At 37.8% G+C, this 16,530-nt stretch overlaps 1 protein-coding gene across 14 annotated transcripts in view; it reads left to right on the forward strand.

The window, feature by feature from the left end:
• CHL1 (cell adhesion molecule L1 like) overlaps positions 1–15,497 on the forward strand; it is a 186,815-nt gene extending 171,318 nt beyond the window's left edge. For 10 of the 14 annotated variants that reach the window (XM_014605288.3, XM_014605303.3, XM_014605296.3 and 7 more), the window contains 4 exons: positions 3,272–3,433; positions 4,109–4,240; positions 7,047–7,119; positions 10,328–15,497. In XM_014605288.3, coding sequence (XP_014460774.1) covers positions 3,272–3,433; positions 4,109–4,240; positions 7,047–7,119; positions 10,328–10,544 — 584 coding nt within the window. In that variant the 3' untranslated portion in view covers positions 10,545–15,497. The other 4 variants (XM_014605317.3, XM_014605323.3, XR_009456100.1 and 1 more) reach the window with 3 other exon arrangements.
• The last annotated feature ends 1,033 nt before the right edge of the window (positions 15,498–16,530 follow it).

Below are 16,530 nucleotides of genomic sequence, written 5' to 3' on the forward strand. Positions count from 1 at the left end.
TCATGTCCCTGCCACCCAGGACACACAGGTTTTTTTTACATTCAGAGCACTAACTGGAGCTAAAAAGATACTCTCTTAGCAAGACTAGCCTGTCTTCTGTGAGATACCAAAGTACAGCTAACAACCCAAAGTCAGAGTGGATGGTCTAGAAAGCCAGCTACTGTGGGTAAGCCATTAATTCTCACCTAATGGATTCTAAACGCCAACTACCTCTTAAAATCGCTACAACTCAGCATGAAATGCCTCCTGGACTACAAAAGCCCAGAAGGTGCAGGGTAATTATGATGCATATTTATAAGCTTTTAATAGCCAGTCAGTGGAGGAAAACTGATGAAAGTTTAACTTTCCATTTATTTCAAGCAGATGTATTGAGACAGGTACAGCTATAAATTAAACTATTATCTGCAATTTTTAATTCAGCTGCATGATTGCCAGCTTTTTTTTTTTTTTTTTTTTTGGATGCGTTTCATAACAGATGCGCTAATTTTAGGTGAACTAGTAAAGACTGGTAGTAAATCCATGAAGGAGGTTTATCTTGTTCCTTCATAGTGTAGCTTCAGTAAAATAATAATAAAAAGCAAGTTCCACTGTTCTCATCCATCTCGAAGCCCACTAAGCACATTGTCAAATTGCAGCTCAGTGTTTAATGTTCATGTGAATCCCATGATGTGACTGATGAATAGTAGGGGGGAAATGAGATATGCTGGTGATATGTTTTCATTACTAATGCTGCTTCTCTCCTGTGGTACATTAAAAAACTAACCTACTTGCTTTCAGTTTTCTGAAGCTAATTTCTGACGCTCACTGACCTTTCAATAATGGGTAAACATTTTGTTTTCAGTATATCTCTGGGTTTTTTTTATTTTTCAGGACTCTACACTACTTTTTCTATTCCACCTATCAACTTTTCCTCAGTTACCAATTCTTTTTCCTCTATAGGTATTATATTTGGTTGAATAATACAGACTATTTTTATATGGGATGACACCGCACAGGCAGACACTCCTGGGCTCCTGTGTTGAATTTTAGGATACGGAGAATTATTTACAGAGAACCGGGATATCAATTTTGGTTCCAGGCTACTCAGACTGTCTATCCCTGATGTAGCAAAGCTCTGACGCATGCATTCAAAGTAATATATATACATCATCTCATTGAAATCAATTATTTCTACAGTTAAGCACATGCTTAAATGCTTTGCTGGCTTGGAACAGTGAATAAATCTACAAGATCAGACCTGGGTTGTATACAAATTGCAATATATGATTGCCTTGTCTGGCTGACATGTTTTAAGTGTTATATGGCATTTAATGAGTAATGAGATTAAAGTTCATATAGCAGAACATTACTTCTGGTTCCTTTATGGATAGCATTTTCATTACATTCATTGTTCTGGTGTCTCTGTTTTAGAAAATGTAATTAAAATTTACCTGTAAGTCCTGTTGCTTAATCTGCAGTTTGATTAAAAATTATTGCTTAGCCTCACGTAGTTCATTTAGCAAAACCTACCAGTAGATGGAATAATTTATGCTAATGCACCATGTTTCAACATCGGCATTATTCCAGTTCAGCATGTTCTCTCTGGTTCTCGGTGGCCTACTAATTTAACTGTTTATTGTAATATTTATATAGTTGAATTGAAAAACTTACTATGTACTGTTCCTTTGACAAGGTCTATGCTGTTCTTAATCTTTTTCTTTCTTTTCCTTCAGGTACCAACCAAATTCTAATCTCTCAAAGTTTTCTTGCTTACTGTGTTTACTAGTTTTGGTACTAATAGCCATTGTTTTACTGTCTGTGCAAATCGGTCCCGCAGTTTTGAAGCTATGCTGTGTGGAAATAACCATGCCGTGCTTTCATTGAGATTACTTTAGAACTGCAAACAGATACATTATGCAAATTAAGCAACTGAACAGAATTAAATAGCATGTGTATTAGTATTTCCCCCCCCCCAAATCTGGGGAATGTTAGAAGGTTACGTTCCTAATTTTAGATATGGGTACTATTGAATAAAGTCTTGATCCAAAGCACATTGCCATCAGTGAGACACCTCTATTGAGTTGAATGGGTTTTAGATCACTCTCTAAAAGTGGATGCTGTTCTATCATTCTTGTATCATTTCTATTACAATTATTATTTAAAAAGCCTAAAACAAGAGAACAGCTATGAAGTGTTAGCATAGTGTGTGCTATATGTTAGGATAGTTTATGCTTTATATAACATGGAGCAATTCCTGCTGCACTTCCTGAATACTCCCATTGGCACAGAGAAGTAAAGTAACTTGGCAGAACACAGAACAGAGCCTGGATTTTCTGACTCCCAGAGATGGATCTTTATCTAGAAATGGATGCTGCTGCCTTTACATAGGCATGCTCCTATAAGGCCCTTCATATTGTGAATAACTTTCGTCCTAAATGTATACTTTTCATTTTGGAGTTAACATGAAATATTATTTTATAGGAATATTTTTTATTAATAATGGAATATAATTTATAAGGAAAGGTACACGATGCTACCTTTCAGTTTCTAATTTAGGCAAAATACCTAATGGGCCAATGGAAGTTTTGAGATCAAGACTGGGCTTACTAGAAAACCAAATTTAAACAAATACTTGATTATGATTACAAATACTTTTCTTATAAAGATCATTTAGAATATGCAAAGATTACGTATGAAAGTCATATTAAAAAACCCTTTAGTTATGTCTAAAACAGTGCTCCACTTGTAGGTGCTTTAAAATACTTGTGCAAAAAGGGAAGTGAGGAGCTTCTTTCTAGGGAAAAATTAGTATACTTCCCCATGTAAATTATTCCTATAAGTGATGTAATTCTCTTTTTCTGGATAACTGTGTATTTAATCCTGACCCAATGAGTTCAATTTAATGAGAAAAGGATCAGAGCCACAGATTATCTAACCAAAGCAAAGCCACATTCAATTTGTAATTTTTAAGGCAGGTATTAATTAAAGCAAATCTATAATCCTACATGTCATTTCATCAATATCTCCTTTCATCCTGGAAATTGTAGAAAATCCTCCCTAAATATCAGGATTATTTCAGTTTGCAGTTGACTTTAACTTGTGAAATATTAAAACAAGCAGAGAAACTGTTTGTCTACTTTATTTTATAGTCTCTCCAAAATATATATCCCAGAGAGACGTTAAATATATTCATGTATGCGTGTTGTATAGATCATTTTGTAACTGTGCATTTTGGAGTCTGACTGTTCAATGAATAACTCATTAATATGACTTGGCTATGTACGTTTCATAGGTAAAGGGATCGGGAAGATTTCAGGAGCAGTAAATCCTACCCAAAAGTTTCACCCCATTGAGGCACTTGAGCCTGGAACTGAATATACAGTTCGTCTAGTGACTAAGAATTGGGTTGATAACAATAGCATTTTTGAAGATGTAATTGAGACGAGGGGGAGAGGTGAGAAATGAAACCCTTTAAGGTGATAAATCAAAATTTCTTTTTAAATTTAAATAAATATTAGTTTTAAATATGGTCTACAATGAAATATAATATTGAAATAATGGACCCTGAGCTTGTATCCAATGAAATCAAAGAGTTTCTTACTGTAGATTTCATTAGTTTTCTGTTCAGCTTCCAATGTTACCGTCTAAAGTACTGGAATCGTTACAAAGCTTTCCAATACCTACTATTTACAGGTTTTAGCTTGTATGCCATTTTAAAAGGGTAGGTGCTGCTCCTTCTCCATGAATGCGGCTAGCTGAGCAGTTTGCATGTATCCTAAAAAACACTTTTAACTCTGTCTTTGCAAAACTGCTTTGTGCATGAGAGGCTTAGCAATTTTCTGTGCACCTTTCCTATTTCAGTGTTAATCCTCTGAATCAAGCACTCCTTTGGAAATGTCTTTCCAAAAACATGTATTGTGTGACACACTTCATTTGCCTTATATGTAAATAGTGTTCTTTGGACATTTTATTTCTGTCCTTTATATCTTAAAATTAAAAATGCTAGCTTGATATCAGTAACAAGAGTTTGATCATTCCAGATCAGTAAAGAAAATTTTAAACATTCTTTTTGCAGTAGGTTACTCTGTTTTCCCTACTTAAATATTTTTGTTTCTTTTCTTCTACAAAGCTTATGCTGGCATATATGAGGGAATTTCTACACAAGGCTGGTTTATTGGACTGATGTGTGCCATTGCTTTGCTTACCTTATTGCTGCTAACTGTTTGCTTTGTCAAAAGGAATAAAGGAGGAAAATACTCAGGTAAGTACAGCTATTGTCCTTTTTTGTTAAATATATTTGATAACAGCAGGCACCTTCATAGCTACTTAGTTGAACGGAAGAGTCTAAAAATTCACGCTTCCGTCTCTGAAGGCTGAATATTTACAACCTGAAAAATACAGTTTGGATTTATGTGTTGTAATTTAAAAAAAAATAAGTTGATTTAAATCAATACAAGCAAACCTATACTTGGTGGGTGACATTCTGTGCGGTGTATGTGGCTTTGCTGCCTTGGCACTCCAGTATCTCCAGTGTTATTAGACTTGTCCTCATGGAAATCCTAAATTTACAAGTAACTCATGGCCAGTGTATATGCCTTTCTTCTTGTGCCAAGATTTTGGCTTAAGTAATCCCTTCTCTTCATTGTTTCCTCCTCTTGCCTCTTCCCAAATGTATTTATAGAGAGAAGTGATATCAGTGAAGCCCAATAGGCTTCATTTTGTGAGACTAAACAAGCCAAGTCGTTTTAATATCCTCTTGTAAGATAAGCTGCCTATTCCTCTAGTGGCCCACTGGGTTGAATGCATCTTCTGGGTGACTAGAATTGTACACAGTATTACAGATGAAGTTCCACCAGGGCCTTAAATCTTACAGGATCACATTTGACCCTGTGATAGCTGCATCGCTTTGGAGGTTCATTGTCATCCTGTGTCATAGATGCATAAAGTAGGGCTGGAGGGACCTCCATAGATCATCTAGTCCAACCCCCTTCCTCAGGCAGGATCATCCCTATCTAAACCACTCTATATAAATCCATTGTCTAAGCTCTTAGCAAAACCACTGAGTCAACCCTGACACGAAGAAAAGACGTAGCCCCTAATAAGCCTGTGCAAAGTGTCTAGTATTTGCTTCAGATTTGGATTTGACCAATTTGAGGGGCAGCGATTCAATTTGGTGATTCAAATCACTATCCCAAATTGATTCAGCCGAATCTGATTCAGAGATTTGGCCACCGCTAAATTGGCCGAATCTCCAAATCAAACAGGTTCCAACCTCTGCCCGCTCTTCCAGCCTGATCAATGGCTGTCCCGCCTGGCTCCAGCATCTCAGCTTTTTAAAAAAAACCCTAAAATTCCTGCATTTGCTGGCTGCTGCAGTGGCTGTTGGGGCCTCTGGACGCTCAGGGCAGAGCCCCCCATGCAGCACAGGGCAGTGGGGGGCAGCGGGGATCATGCCCCACCTGGCAGGAGCCAGTGAGTGAGGGGCTTTTTTTTTTTTTTAAGTGCTGGGATGTTAGGGCCGGGTGAGGCAGCCATTAATGGGGCTGGAAAAGTGGGAGGGTGTGGGGGACACTCATGGGGGCTGGGGGAGCAGGCAGAGGCAGGAGATGGGGCCTGGCAGGGGTCCCTCATGGTCCCCTCCCTCCTCCAGCCCCCACCCCTGCCCCCTACTTACTGGCATGGAGCCCAGGTCCAGCTCCCTGTGGCAGTGAGCAGAGACTGCTGGAATCTCTGAATCTCCTCCCAATCTTTTCCGAATTGATTTGGAGGGTTGGAATTATTCAGACCTTTTTAGTGATCCCCTCATTTAATTCAGATTTGGAGATTTGGCTACCGAATCTCCTCCGAATCGAATCAGCAACCAAAGCTTTGCACAGCCCTAGCCCCTAACCTGCCCACACAAAGCAGGGAGACCACAGCAGCCAATGTCCTGCTACTGTAGAAGTTGTTGATATACACTCAAAAGATCCCAGGAAGAATGCAAATCCCTGCTGCCAAGGAAGGAAAACCCCCCACAGTCCATACCAATCTGACCATGGCATGAAATTACTTTCTGACCCCAAATATGGTATTGGACTGACTCTGGACTGCGGCTGGCTGGGTGCTACAGTGTGGGGGCTGCCTGCCAGCTAGTCCCATACTGTAGCACCCTTGTGCCCTAGCCTGTCCCTCCACAACACATTGATTTGGGGAAGAGTGGCTTCAGGCTGGCAGGCTGACCCCCTGGGACCCTCTGCCAGCTGGGGCTGTGCTGCCCTGGCTCATCCTGCTGCAGTCCTGGATACGCATGTAAACGCTGCAACCAGGGGCAATAAACTCTGTTGCAAACTGCATCAGATTTTATTCAGCCATGCTAATTGAACATGTAGATGTGCCATAGTTACTAAAGCTGCACTCTGTGGATAATTTTGTACTGAGATACCTAGCATACTTTGCATGTGCACTTCATATTTTGCATGTCTTGCTATATTCTTTGTGTGTCTCCTTTTTTTTTTTCCCAATTTGACCATAATTACACTAGAATAAATATGTTATGGTAGCAGATAATACATGTAGTGCAAGTAGATCTTTAGCTGAAATCAGAATTAAATTTCTTACATATATAATAGTATTGCACAATTACATTTGTTATTAAATAGATTTAGCACCTCCTTATGTAACATCCAGGCTTTTACTTATTTATTAGAACTAGGATATTGGAGGTCTTTGTTTCTTTTGAATGTGAATTTCCAACTAAATACTAGTTGCACGTCCTAATGACAAACATACCATGCTTCCAGATACAGCCTGAATTTCACAGGAAAGAAATGAGTCTTGCTAAAAGAAATCATACAGGCTAACTTTTCAAAGACGTGAAGAAAGGTCCTCTGTGAAACTCTGATTGTGGTCATTGTGAATCAGAAAGCCAGCTATTCTACACGTCTTGACAACCTAGCCCTTGTTGTACTGTGAAACACTTAGCTATAGCTGTTGTCCTCTGGGTTGAATGGTTGATGATGACTGACAGGTTCCCACATAACCGAACCCAAGCATGCTGAAAAGGTTTCTGCTTGCTTTCATTTGCACAGTGAAAGAAAAAGAAGACTTGCATCCAGATCCTGAAGCCCAATCAATAAAAGATGAAATCTTTGGGGAATATAGGTAAATATAACCTGCAATAACAATATAACAGATGTGAGGGTTTTCTTCCAATATCATCACAAGTATTTTTTAATGAATTTTTATTAGCGCCTCCAAGTAACACTATTTTTCATTTTCAAAGCATGCCTCTTGGGAGTGGATGATAATATGAATATAAAGCTATATCCAGAACACTTTAATCCACCCAAGTTGAGACATAGGTAATTGCTGATGGAGTAGCACTTATTTTTGCCTTCTTCTTATTAAGCATCTTATGTGTAATATAAAAATCCTTTTACGTTTTAGTCTTGTGGCTGCTCAAAAGTCCACTGAATTCATCAGAAAGTCACCTATTGGCATCAGTGCGATTTGAGTTAGTAGGTGTTAATTCTGGAAAAAAAAGAATGAAAAAAGGATGAAAATTAACAACTGAAAATGACAATAAGTATAAGTATTTTCTGGATAAAATAATTATGTTTGGCTTCAGTTAAAATAAAAAAAAGGCTAATTCTATTACATAATTATGCTAAGTATAAAAAGACAGTATTGTACAATTGGTTTAATTGGCTATAATGTTACAAGTTTCTGGCTAAGTCCAATTTGTATACTTCATTATTTGTAAAGGATGAGGGGTTTTCTGCATAATTTCATCTTTATTTAATTTTTAATGCTTTCTAATGGGACAAATATTTAGAAAGGTAAGAAAGTCATGTGGTTAGTAACTTTATCCCCTCAACTTATAATTTTCTATCAATACAAGTCCTGTCCATGGGAAAGTAACAGACATCTTAAATATTGAAACTGAAGGTTCAAATTTAGGACTGGCTACTTCCATCCTTATTCAGAGAAAGTTGCCAATAATTTCAATATTAATTTGGAATAAATGATGATTGAAGATGCAAGTGGGTATGTTCCTAACTTAGAGGCCCAACTCAGTGTTAACAAATTGGGGGTTAGTTTTTGCATCTGAACTAACGGTCCCACTTCTTTCAAGCAAATGTACCAGTAAATGTCCTGTAGATTTATATGGACATATTTTGCTTTCACTTTCATCTGTTCTTTGACTTCTGTTCTGTTGACTTCACTGGTGATACTCTGGAATGATTACACTGGCATAACTGAGAGCAGAATATGTTTCAGCAGGCTTCAAGGATGCCAGTTAAAGTATGAAACTTTTGACTCATATATGCTTCTTTGTCAAATTCTGACGGTACAAGAATTTCAAGTAAAATTATTTATATTATGTGACAGATGGAAAACTTCTGTGACAAACTCCCAGCTTTGTTGAAACAGGAAAATGCTGGGCCTTCCAAAATACGCAATAGCAGCCTCACTGCAAGATCTACCTGGAGTTCCCAGGCTATTTTCCACTGGACTGTCTTACTCAGAAATTTTCTTTACTGCATTATTTCCCACATCTCGGCGGGGGTTGTTGTAGCCTTAGAAGTTCCATGGGAACCCATTATAAATTGCCTCTTTCCAATCCTTCTAGGTAATTAGGCATCCTATTGATTCTGCTGTGCATAATAAGAGATTTTAATTAATATTGTTAGGATCCATTTATTAAAAATAACTTTTGCCAAATAACACTCAGTGTATTTTAACACTTCATTTAATCATTCTTCATATACATATGTAAATTCAGAGTTGTGAGCTGGATACGTAACAATATAACCAAGATACAAATACCAATGATATAGATGGGCTCCAACAGACAAGACCTTATGCTTTGCCAGTAAGACGAGAGATCTCTTAGATACACAGAGAGTTGGCATCACCATTTCCTAATAAAAGGGGAACTGGCTGAAAAAATATATATATATATTTCATGGAAAGGTTTTCAAAATTTTGTCCCTTTTTTCTGCGTATATTTTTGACTGGCTCTTCCAAAAATGTAATGGCCCAGATCCTTCAACACCATACAATAGGCTTAATGCTACCATTCCCTTAAGCCTCTAGTTTTGTTTCCTGACCCTGAGATGCAGTGAAAGAGAGAGCAGTCGGCCAAAACGTTCCAGCAGTTAGACGTCAGCTGTACAGCCATGCTCCTTAATCTGGATAAGTAAGTGGTTGAGTAAGGCAAAGCCAGAGCAGCCTAAGCCAAACTTAATGCAAATGAAGACTACAGAGAAAAGGAAATGTTGTACTAAAGACATATACAGTAATATGAAGAAGTAGGCTTGGGCCTGAGATTATAGAGACTCTTGAGCTCCAAAGCATTGTGGCACATGCAATAACTGCAAATGCCTATCAAGACTGGAGTTTGAGGACCAGAGATATCTAAGTGGTAGCTGTTTATGGATATAAATCACTTTCTTGGCATCAGCATTATCTTTGTTGGATCATCTCTGAGAGGGACTGACCCTGAGACTTGTGGACCTTAAAGAATGAGTCCATTTTGCTTCAGCTAAAGACCCAATTTTGTTCGCCAAAATTGTAGCAGGTCCATCAGGCTCTCTAACACAGTCCAGCCACCCTCCAAGAGAAGAGACCACCATAGTGAGTGGGTATGAATCATTGTGCTGCTCTACCTGTTCACAGAAATACATGCTTCCTTATGCAAATTATTTATATTTCACTTAGAATAGATAAAAGTTCCCAAGACCCTGCCAGTTATTTAAAATCACAACCCGTACATGCAGTCCCATCCGTGTACCCTTCCACCAAGCAGCAGGATGTCAACAAATGCTAACAGCCCCATGTATTAAGCTAACCTCGATAAGCCCACACCATTTCAGAGGACCAGTGAAATAAATGGAGCCTTCAGCAGGCTATACAAATGGATCTCTGCTTTCCAAATGAGACTCTTTATGCTTCTCTCTTTAAAGATGATGTGAAAAATGAATTACCAAAGCTGGTTTTCAGCTTTTCTTCTTTTCTCCTTTCTTCCTGCTTTTGTCTCCCCTCATCTTTCGCCCACAGTTTCAGTGGCAAAAGGAGGCAGGGGGGAAAACAAAGAGCAAAGATCCAAATGGGTATTTCTCAGTGAATCGCAGCAATTCAAACAGTCCACAAACCACCACGCACCAACTATGTAACATCCACTGGCTCAAGCAGGATAATTTTCCATGCACCATGTTCAGAAATTTTCCCTACATTATTATTATTTTTAAAAATATTTTGCTCACTCTTTCTTGGACATTTCTCTTCATTTGCTAAAGTTAAATGCTCAATTGCCAGAGCTGTAATACAAAGCTAGGTTTTAGGAAGATTTTTCTTTATTTTCTAGTGACAGTGATGAAAAGCCACTCAAAGGCAGCCTCCAATCAATTAATGGGGACATTAAAGCTACAGAGAGTGCTGATAGTTTAGTAGATTATGGAGAAGGGGACCACGGGATGTTTAATGAAGACGGTTCATTTATTGGAGCTTACTCTGGATCTAAGGAGAAAGGATCAGTCGAAAGCACTGGAAGTTCTACAGCAACTTTTCCTCTCCATGCATAAAATATTAGCATGAATGATTCATTTTGAATTGCCATATTTATCTTTACTAGTAATCAACTCTTACCATACATGATCAGAAGTAGGTTACAGAATGAGTCAGTCAGGAATTTGACATCTGTGGATAGAGAAATAAGTCACTGCCATTAAAAGATGATTTTTGAGACTTTTTTTTCTTTTTGGTCCTGATTGTTCAGGTATTTTCGTTGAATAAAACCAGAAGGTGTAATGTTCTGTCATGCAAGAGATGTCACTCAGTCTGACCAAAACTGCAGCTACTCAGTGTTACATATGTATATACATACTTGTTCTTCTACACGTGTCTTAGTTATATTACATGTTTCTCAGTATAACTTCCTCTTTCTTGTATGCTTTTGTTACTTTGTATATACCTTGCATCCAATATTTCCTAATATATAATGGCCTTGGCTTTGTAGAGGTTGGAGTGTAATAAGAAAAACAAACAAAAACAAAAAAGGTTACTTTATAAAGTAACATGCTATATCTTAGTGAGAAAAAAATATATATCATGTAAAACACTAAAGAACTGCATTCCATGTGCTATTTAATTTTTCATATTGTCTTCTTGTTTCAGTGATTCTAGGGTTAGTGACTAGAGCTGAAAGCAAGTACTTAGAGATGCAGTTTTAGCTGCAAGTATTTGATATCAAACCTGCTGTCAAAAGGGGAAAAAAAAAGTCTGATCTTGTGTATATATCTTCTAGCCAGTAGCTGGCACTCTTTCCTTAGACAAGTTCAGTTGTAGTATCTTGAACAAGGGCCTTATTCCAAAGTCTTTCTATTTGTCAAAAAAGCAGGATCAGGTTTTCGGACATAAAAAGGCCACCTGAATTTAATTCCCAAGATCTTTGAAAGCTGCATTTCTAAGCGATTTGCTTTCCATATGTCTCTTGTGTATATCTGTATGCTAGCATACATTTCACGAATGCATTGTACATATTATGTTAATATTGCCACACCTGAAAATACAGCCTTGTTTTATTTGGAATTGAGATGTGATGCTAGCATGCGTCTGTATAGCTATATAGTAATAGAGCTGCTTCCATCTTTACGGGCTTCAATTAGTTTTCAAAAAGCACAAATTGTGTAAAAAAAAAAAAAATATTTAGCAGTTTTGCTGCTTTCTTTCTTATGTAATCAAAAGGTGTTCCCTTCCCAAAAGGAAGTTCTGAATTTAGGGATTTTTAAAAAATTTATTTCCAAATGCTATATTCTTAAACAAAATAATGGGTTACAGTACAGTGTATTTTATGTAGGGTGCTGAATGCTGTTTTAAATCCCCACCAAAATTGTTCGTTCTTTGCTACTGATTAAAAACTCAGCAAAGCTACATGGTGCATTTTTTGTATTGCTTGTATATTTGATTTCATGACTGTTTTTAAAAGTTTTGTATGGCCTTGCTAACTTCAGTACACAGTTAATGTTACTTGCAATTGTCCGTTCTTTTTATATGGTGGTAGCTACCATTAAAATACATTTCTGCCATGATGATGAGACCTGCTAAATAAGGAAAAACAGTTTTCTGTAAAACATTTTCCATGCAAGCAGTACTTAAGCAAGTATTCCCATGGCTTCTGTGGAAACAGTACAGATTGGTATGGTCTTGAGTAAGGGTTTATGGGATCAGGCAAGGAATTCCCACTTTGTGATTTGCACTTAAAATTAGAAATGGTTTCACTCAGTTTTTACATGGACAAGGGCTAGGTTTTCTAAAGAGTTGAACTCCCCTTAATGTACCTGTATGAGATGGCAAGATTTTGGGAGATGTTATACAACCTTTGAAAACAATAGTACCTGGCGGTTGCTGAATGGTTTTGCAAATCTGGTCTTATTTTGAGCACAGTAGTTGAGGAGCTGTATTTGCAGAGCGTTACTCCTCTTTCAGAGCTCAAGATGCAGAAGGCTCTGGGGAGGATTTTTTCAACAGAAGTAAACTGTGCGGTGATGATGTTATCAATAGCCCTCTACAACTTCACATGGTTGCTCGTATCTTATAATGTGTACAACCCATTTGCAGTTAATGAACACCCATACTGCTTGTATTATGGGTAGTAAGGATTAGCTGAAGTCATGGTCCCAGGAAAAACAAAAAGAGAACTATGTAAAACAGACACAAATTTCAGATCCGATTAGCAGGGTGTCATATTATCAAATAATGAATAAACACCCTGTGCTCCTGCCTGCTCAGTTGTTACTAAGAGATGTTGATGACATTCCTATGATGTGTTACTCATCTGCCAGTATGAGTGCTTTTTCTATTAAAATTTTAATTCAGACTCTTACATCTTAATGTTAGTATTTCATTATGCCTCAGGGCCTAAAAATTACGGAGTGACAAAAAGATGTGCAATGCAATTTTTAAAATGTGCACTGATTTTTATTTTTCAGGAATATGCCCAATGAATATTAAACAAACATCAAAACTTCCTAGGGACTTTGCATTCTTGTGAATTTTTTTTCAGCATCTTTTTTTTTAGCTGCTGTTGTATCTTGTGCATATCTTGGACTGTGAAGTAGGTTGAAACTTGCTGCTGAGATATGTTTTAAAAATGGCAATTCCTCCCCCCTCCCCCCCTTTTCGAGTCAAATAGTCAAATCATTCTTTCATTCACAATGAGATGATAACATTTTTCTAAGTGGGGTTGCCTGGGTATAAATGAGAGAAGAAGTTGGGGATTTATGTTGGATTTATAATATTTGCCATCAGTTCTGTACTATATTGATTAAAGCAAGTGTTTCTATGAGTCTGCAGTGGGTTTTGAAATTCCCTTAATCATATAGCATTTGGATGTGTCTGTATGGGACAAGGGAATGTTGTACGGAGCCACTCGGAGCTGTCTGTCTCTCTGTGTTAGCCCTGAAACTAGAAGCAATATAGCTGTGTTATTGCTGTGCTCTGCCTGGGGACAGGGTAGACAGACCTAGCTTGGGGTAAGTGTAAAATAGTCTCGAGGGAAAGGTTTACAAAAGTCTTGATACTGAAAAGTGTTGGCACCCAAAATATGGGGTCACTGCCAGTTCCACTGGGTAGGGACCAAAAGTTTTATATCAACTCCCCAACAAGTCCCACTGGGGTCATCTATATGAGACACTTATTGCGGAGTCGCCTAATTTACTCCGGCCTAATAGTACCGTACATGTAGATTTTGTGGAGCTAACCAATTAACTCTGAAGTAGGATAGTACTGCCAAACATAAGTGCTATCCTATGGCAGAGTTATTTACTGCACCATAACACATATGTAGACAGTGATGGGGTGACGGGATACAAGGGTGCTTCAGTGCAGGGGCTGCCTGCCAGCTAGCCCCATATTGTAGCATCCTCGTGCCCCAGCCAGCCCCTGGGCAGCACGTTGAGCCAGGGCGAAGCAGATCCAGGCTGGCAGGCTGATCCCCGGAGCCTCTTCCAGCTGGAACTGCAACGCCCTGGGTCAGTGTTTTATGGTCCTGGGCACATGTAAATGCTGCGCCTGAGAGCAATAAACTTCAACCTGAACTGCCCTGGAGTTTATTGTGCTTCCCTAATTTCACATGGAGATGCACCCACTTTCTTCAGTAGTACAACTCGGATTAAATCTACTGACTAAAGCTATCCAATATAAGAAAGAGAATCAACATCTGTCCTTATTGATTAGATTAGTATTGTTTTAAAGCATGCACAATATATAGTAATATTCTTAGAAATGGCCAGCCTATTAGTTAAACCTCTGGAAGATGGGCTGTGAGGCCCCCATCACAAAATCCAAAGGATTTATTCATTTTAAGCAGTGATCATGTCCCCATCACTGTGCACTCTGCTCTTAACTTCAGCTTAATTTTACAAGGGTTTGTACTAGTGGATACTAATATAGGGTAAAAGCCTTAGCCATATCTGCTACCAGGCTGTAGAACGGCCTTTGATGAGAGAAGAATTGGAACCCATATCAAATCAATTATATATTCCCCTGTAAATCACGGCATGTAGGTGAGTGTAAATACATAATAGGTCAACTGCAAACATACCTAATGATAAATAATTTATCTGTCACATCATTTTTGGCTTTGTTATGGCCTGGTCCTCCAAACCCTGGTGTGCAGATTAATACTACCATTGACTTCATGAACCAAACTATGTGATCAGGTGGTAAATTAAAGTCTGAAGGATCAATATTATTTTCCAAACGAATTAGGTAAAAGTGAGTAGGTTATTTTTCTCCTGTCCAAAATGGGTTCTGACAAAAATTTCACACACAGCTTCCTAAAGGAATGCTAATAAATGTTTTATTCTGACACCTGCATACATCTGAAGGGGTATTTTATTGCAATCTTTTTCATTTGGTCATAGTTATACTTCTAAACCAGACATCTCAGTTACTTTAAATAGCTCCTCTGCAAGAAGAGAGTTACTTAAAAGAAATCGTCGTTGGTGCTTGCTGGCAGAAATTCCATTAATTTGACAAGGGATCAAGTCCTGAAAAGCATCTTTATATTTTTTTTTATTGCTTAATGTTTTGGAGTAAATCCTGATTTATAAGTTTGCCATTTGTCTGGTAGTACCTGTTTACATTTCAACAGTGTATCCTTCATATTAATGTTTTACATATGCTATCAAGTGACTGAGCTTTGTGATCTGCAGTAGTTTGTTCAACTTTCATACATACGGGAAATAACGTGTGGGTTTGAGCCAAAGCATACTTTTTTTTTCTAAATTTCACACACAATATTTTGTTACTTCATGAGAAGAGATCAAGACAAATGTGTTACCAAGTTCTCACTGTTACTTTTTTGAGATGAATGTTAGCGTAAATTTATTAAGGTTTAGAGAAATGTGTTTGTACTGTAGTTGCCGTTTGTATCATGCCTATGTACATGTATGGTTTTAAAGGATATTTTCATTATACATGAAATTCAACTTTGCTAATAAAAGTTTGACTTGATGTAATCTTGAAAAGCCTAACTTGTGATCCCCCATTTTGTTATTATTATTACTACTGCTACTACCACTACCACTGCTACTATTCTGACTGCTTTTTGGTCAGGAATTTATTGTCATTTTAAACAGGTTATGGGCTAAATTTTCAGCTGGTGTAAAATGATGGCGCTGTCTTAGCTTTAGCAAAGCTATACTAATACTAATGAGGAATATGGATCTGGCCCCTAAAGTCTATTGAATCAGAACCTAGATATCCAGTGTCCAGAGCAGAAAACGCGAAGTCATCATGATGCCTGATCTTCACTGTACATGCTAGAACATTGTAAATAAACTGTGAGCATTAATATAAAGCAATAAATGTGACCAATATTTTCAAAACCACTGATAAATGTATCTTATATTTAGTTAAAGTATACCTAGAGATGCAGGGAAGGATGGATGGGCAAGGCAAATAGCATGAGAATCTTGGCTTTAGTATACCGAGCCATTCAAATCGGATACACAACGAGCCATTCATGTGATCTACTCACAATTTAGGATGAACCTCATTCATCAAAGAAATAAATCACTCCTACATTTGAAAATGTAAGAACATATCGTAATGGTGTTCACTTACAATGTAGCCATAGATGCAGGCTCAAAGCACTTATAAAAATGAAGGAAAGAGATAAGCAAATAGTTCAGTAACCTGATGTAATCCAACAGTGATATGCATTCACCTCTGATATGATAATACACTTATTTAGCAGAATATGTCTGATCTAAATGGAGGGGAGTGGGGAATTGTTTATCTGATTGGAAACAGTGGAGTACAGATAGGTTACATGAGCTATATTCCACGGCGTTTAAATACAAGTTTACACAAGTTCACGCATACACACAATTACCTGTGCAAATGTTGCAGAAGGACTATGAATGCAACACCTCCTAGACATCCAGCAATTCTTGCTTTTATCTTTTGTGTCCCTTAATCAGGAGGAAATCTAGATGTTCGAAAACCCAAGGTCTCTATGCATAGCTAAATATACTGGGTGCTCTTCCTTTACAAACATGTATT

The sequence above is a fragment of the Alligator mississippiensis genome, chromosome 12 (assembly GCF_030867095.1).
Source record: "Alligator mississippiensis isolate rAllMis1 chromosome 12, rAllMis1, whole genome shotgun sequence".
NCBI lineage: Eukaryota > Metazoa > Chordata > Crocodylia > Alligatoridae > Alligator > Alligator mississippiensis.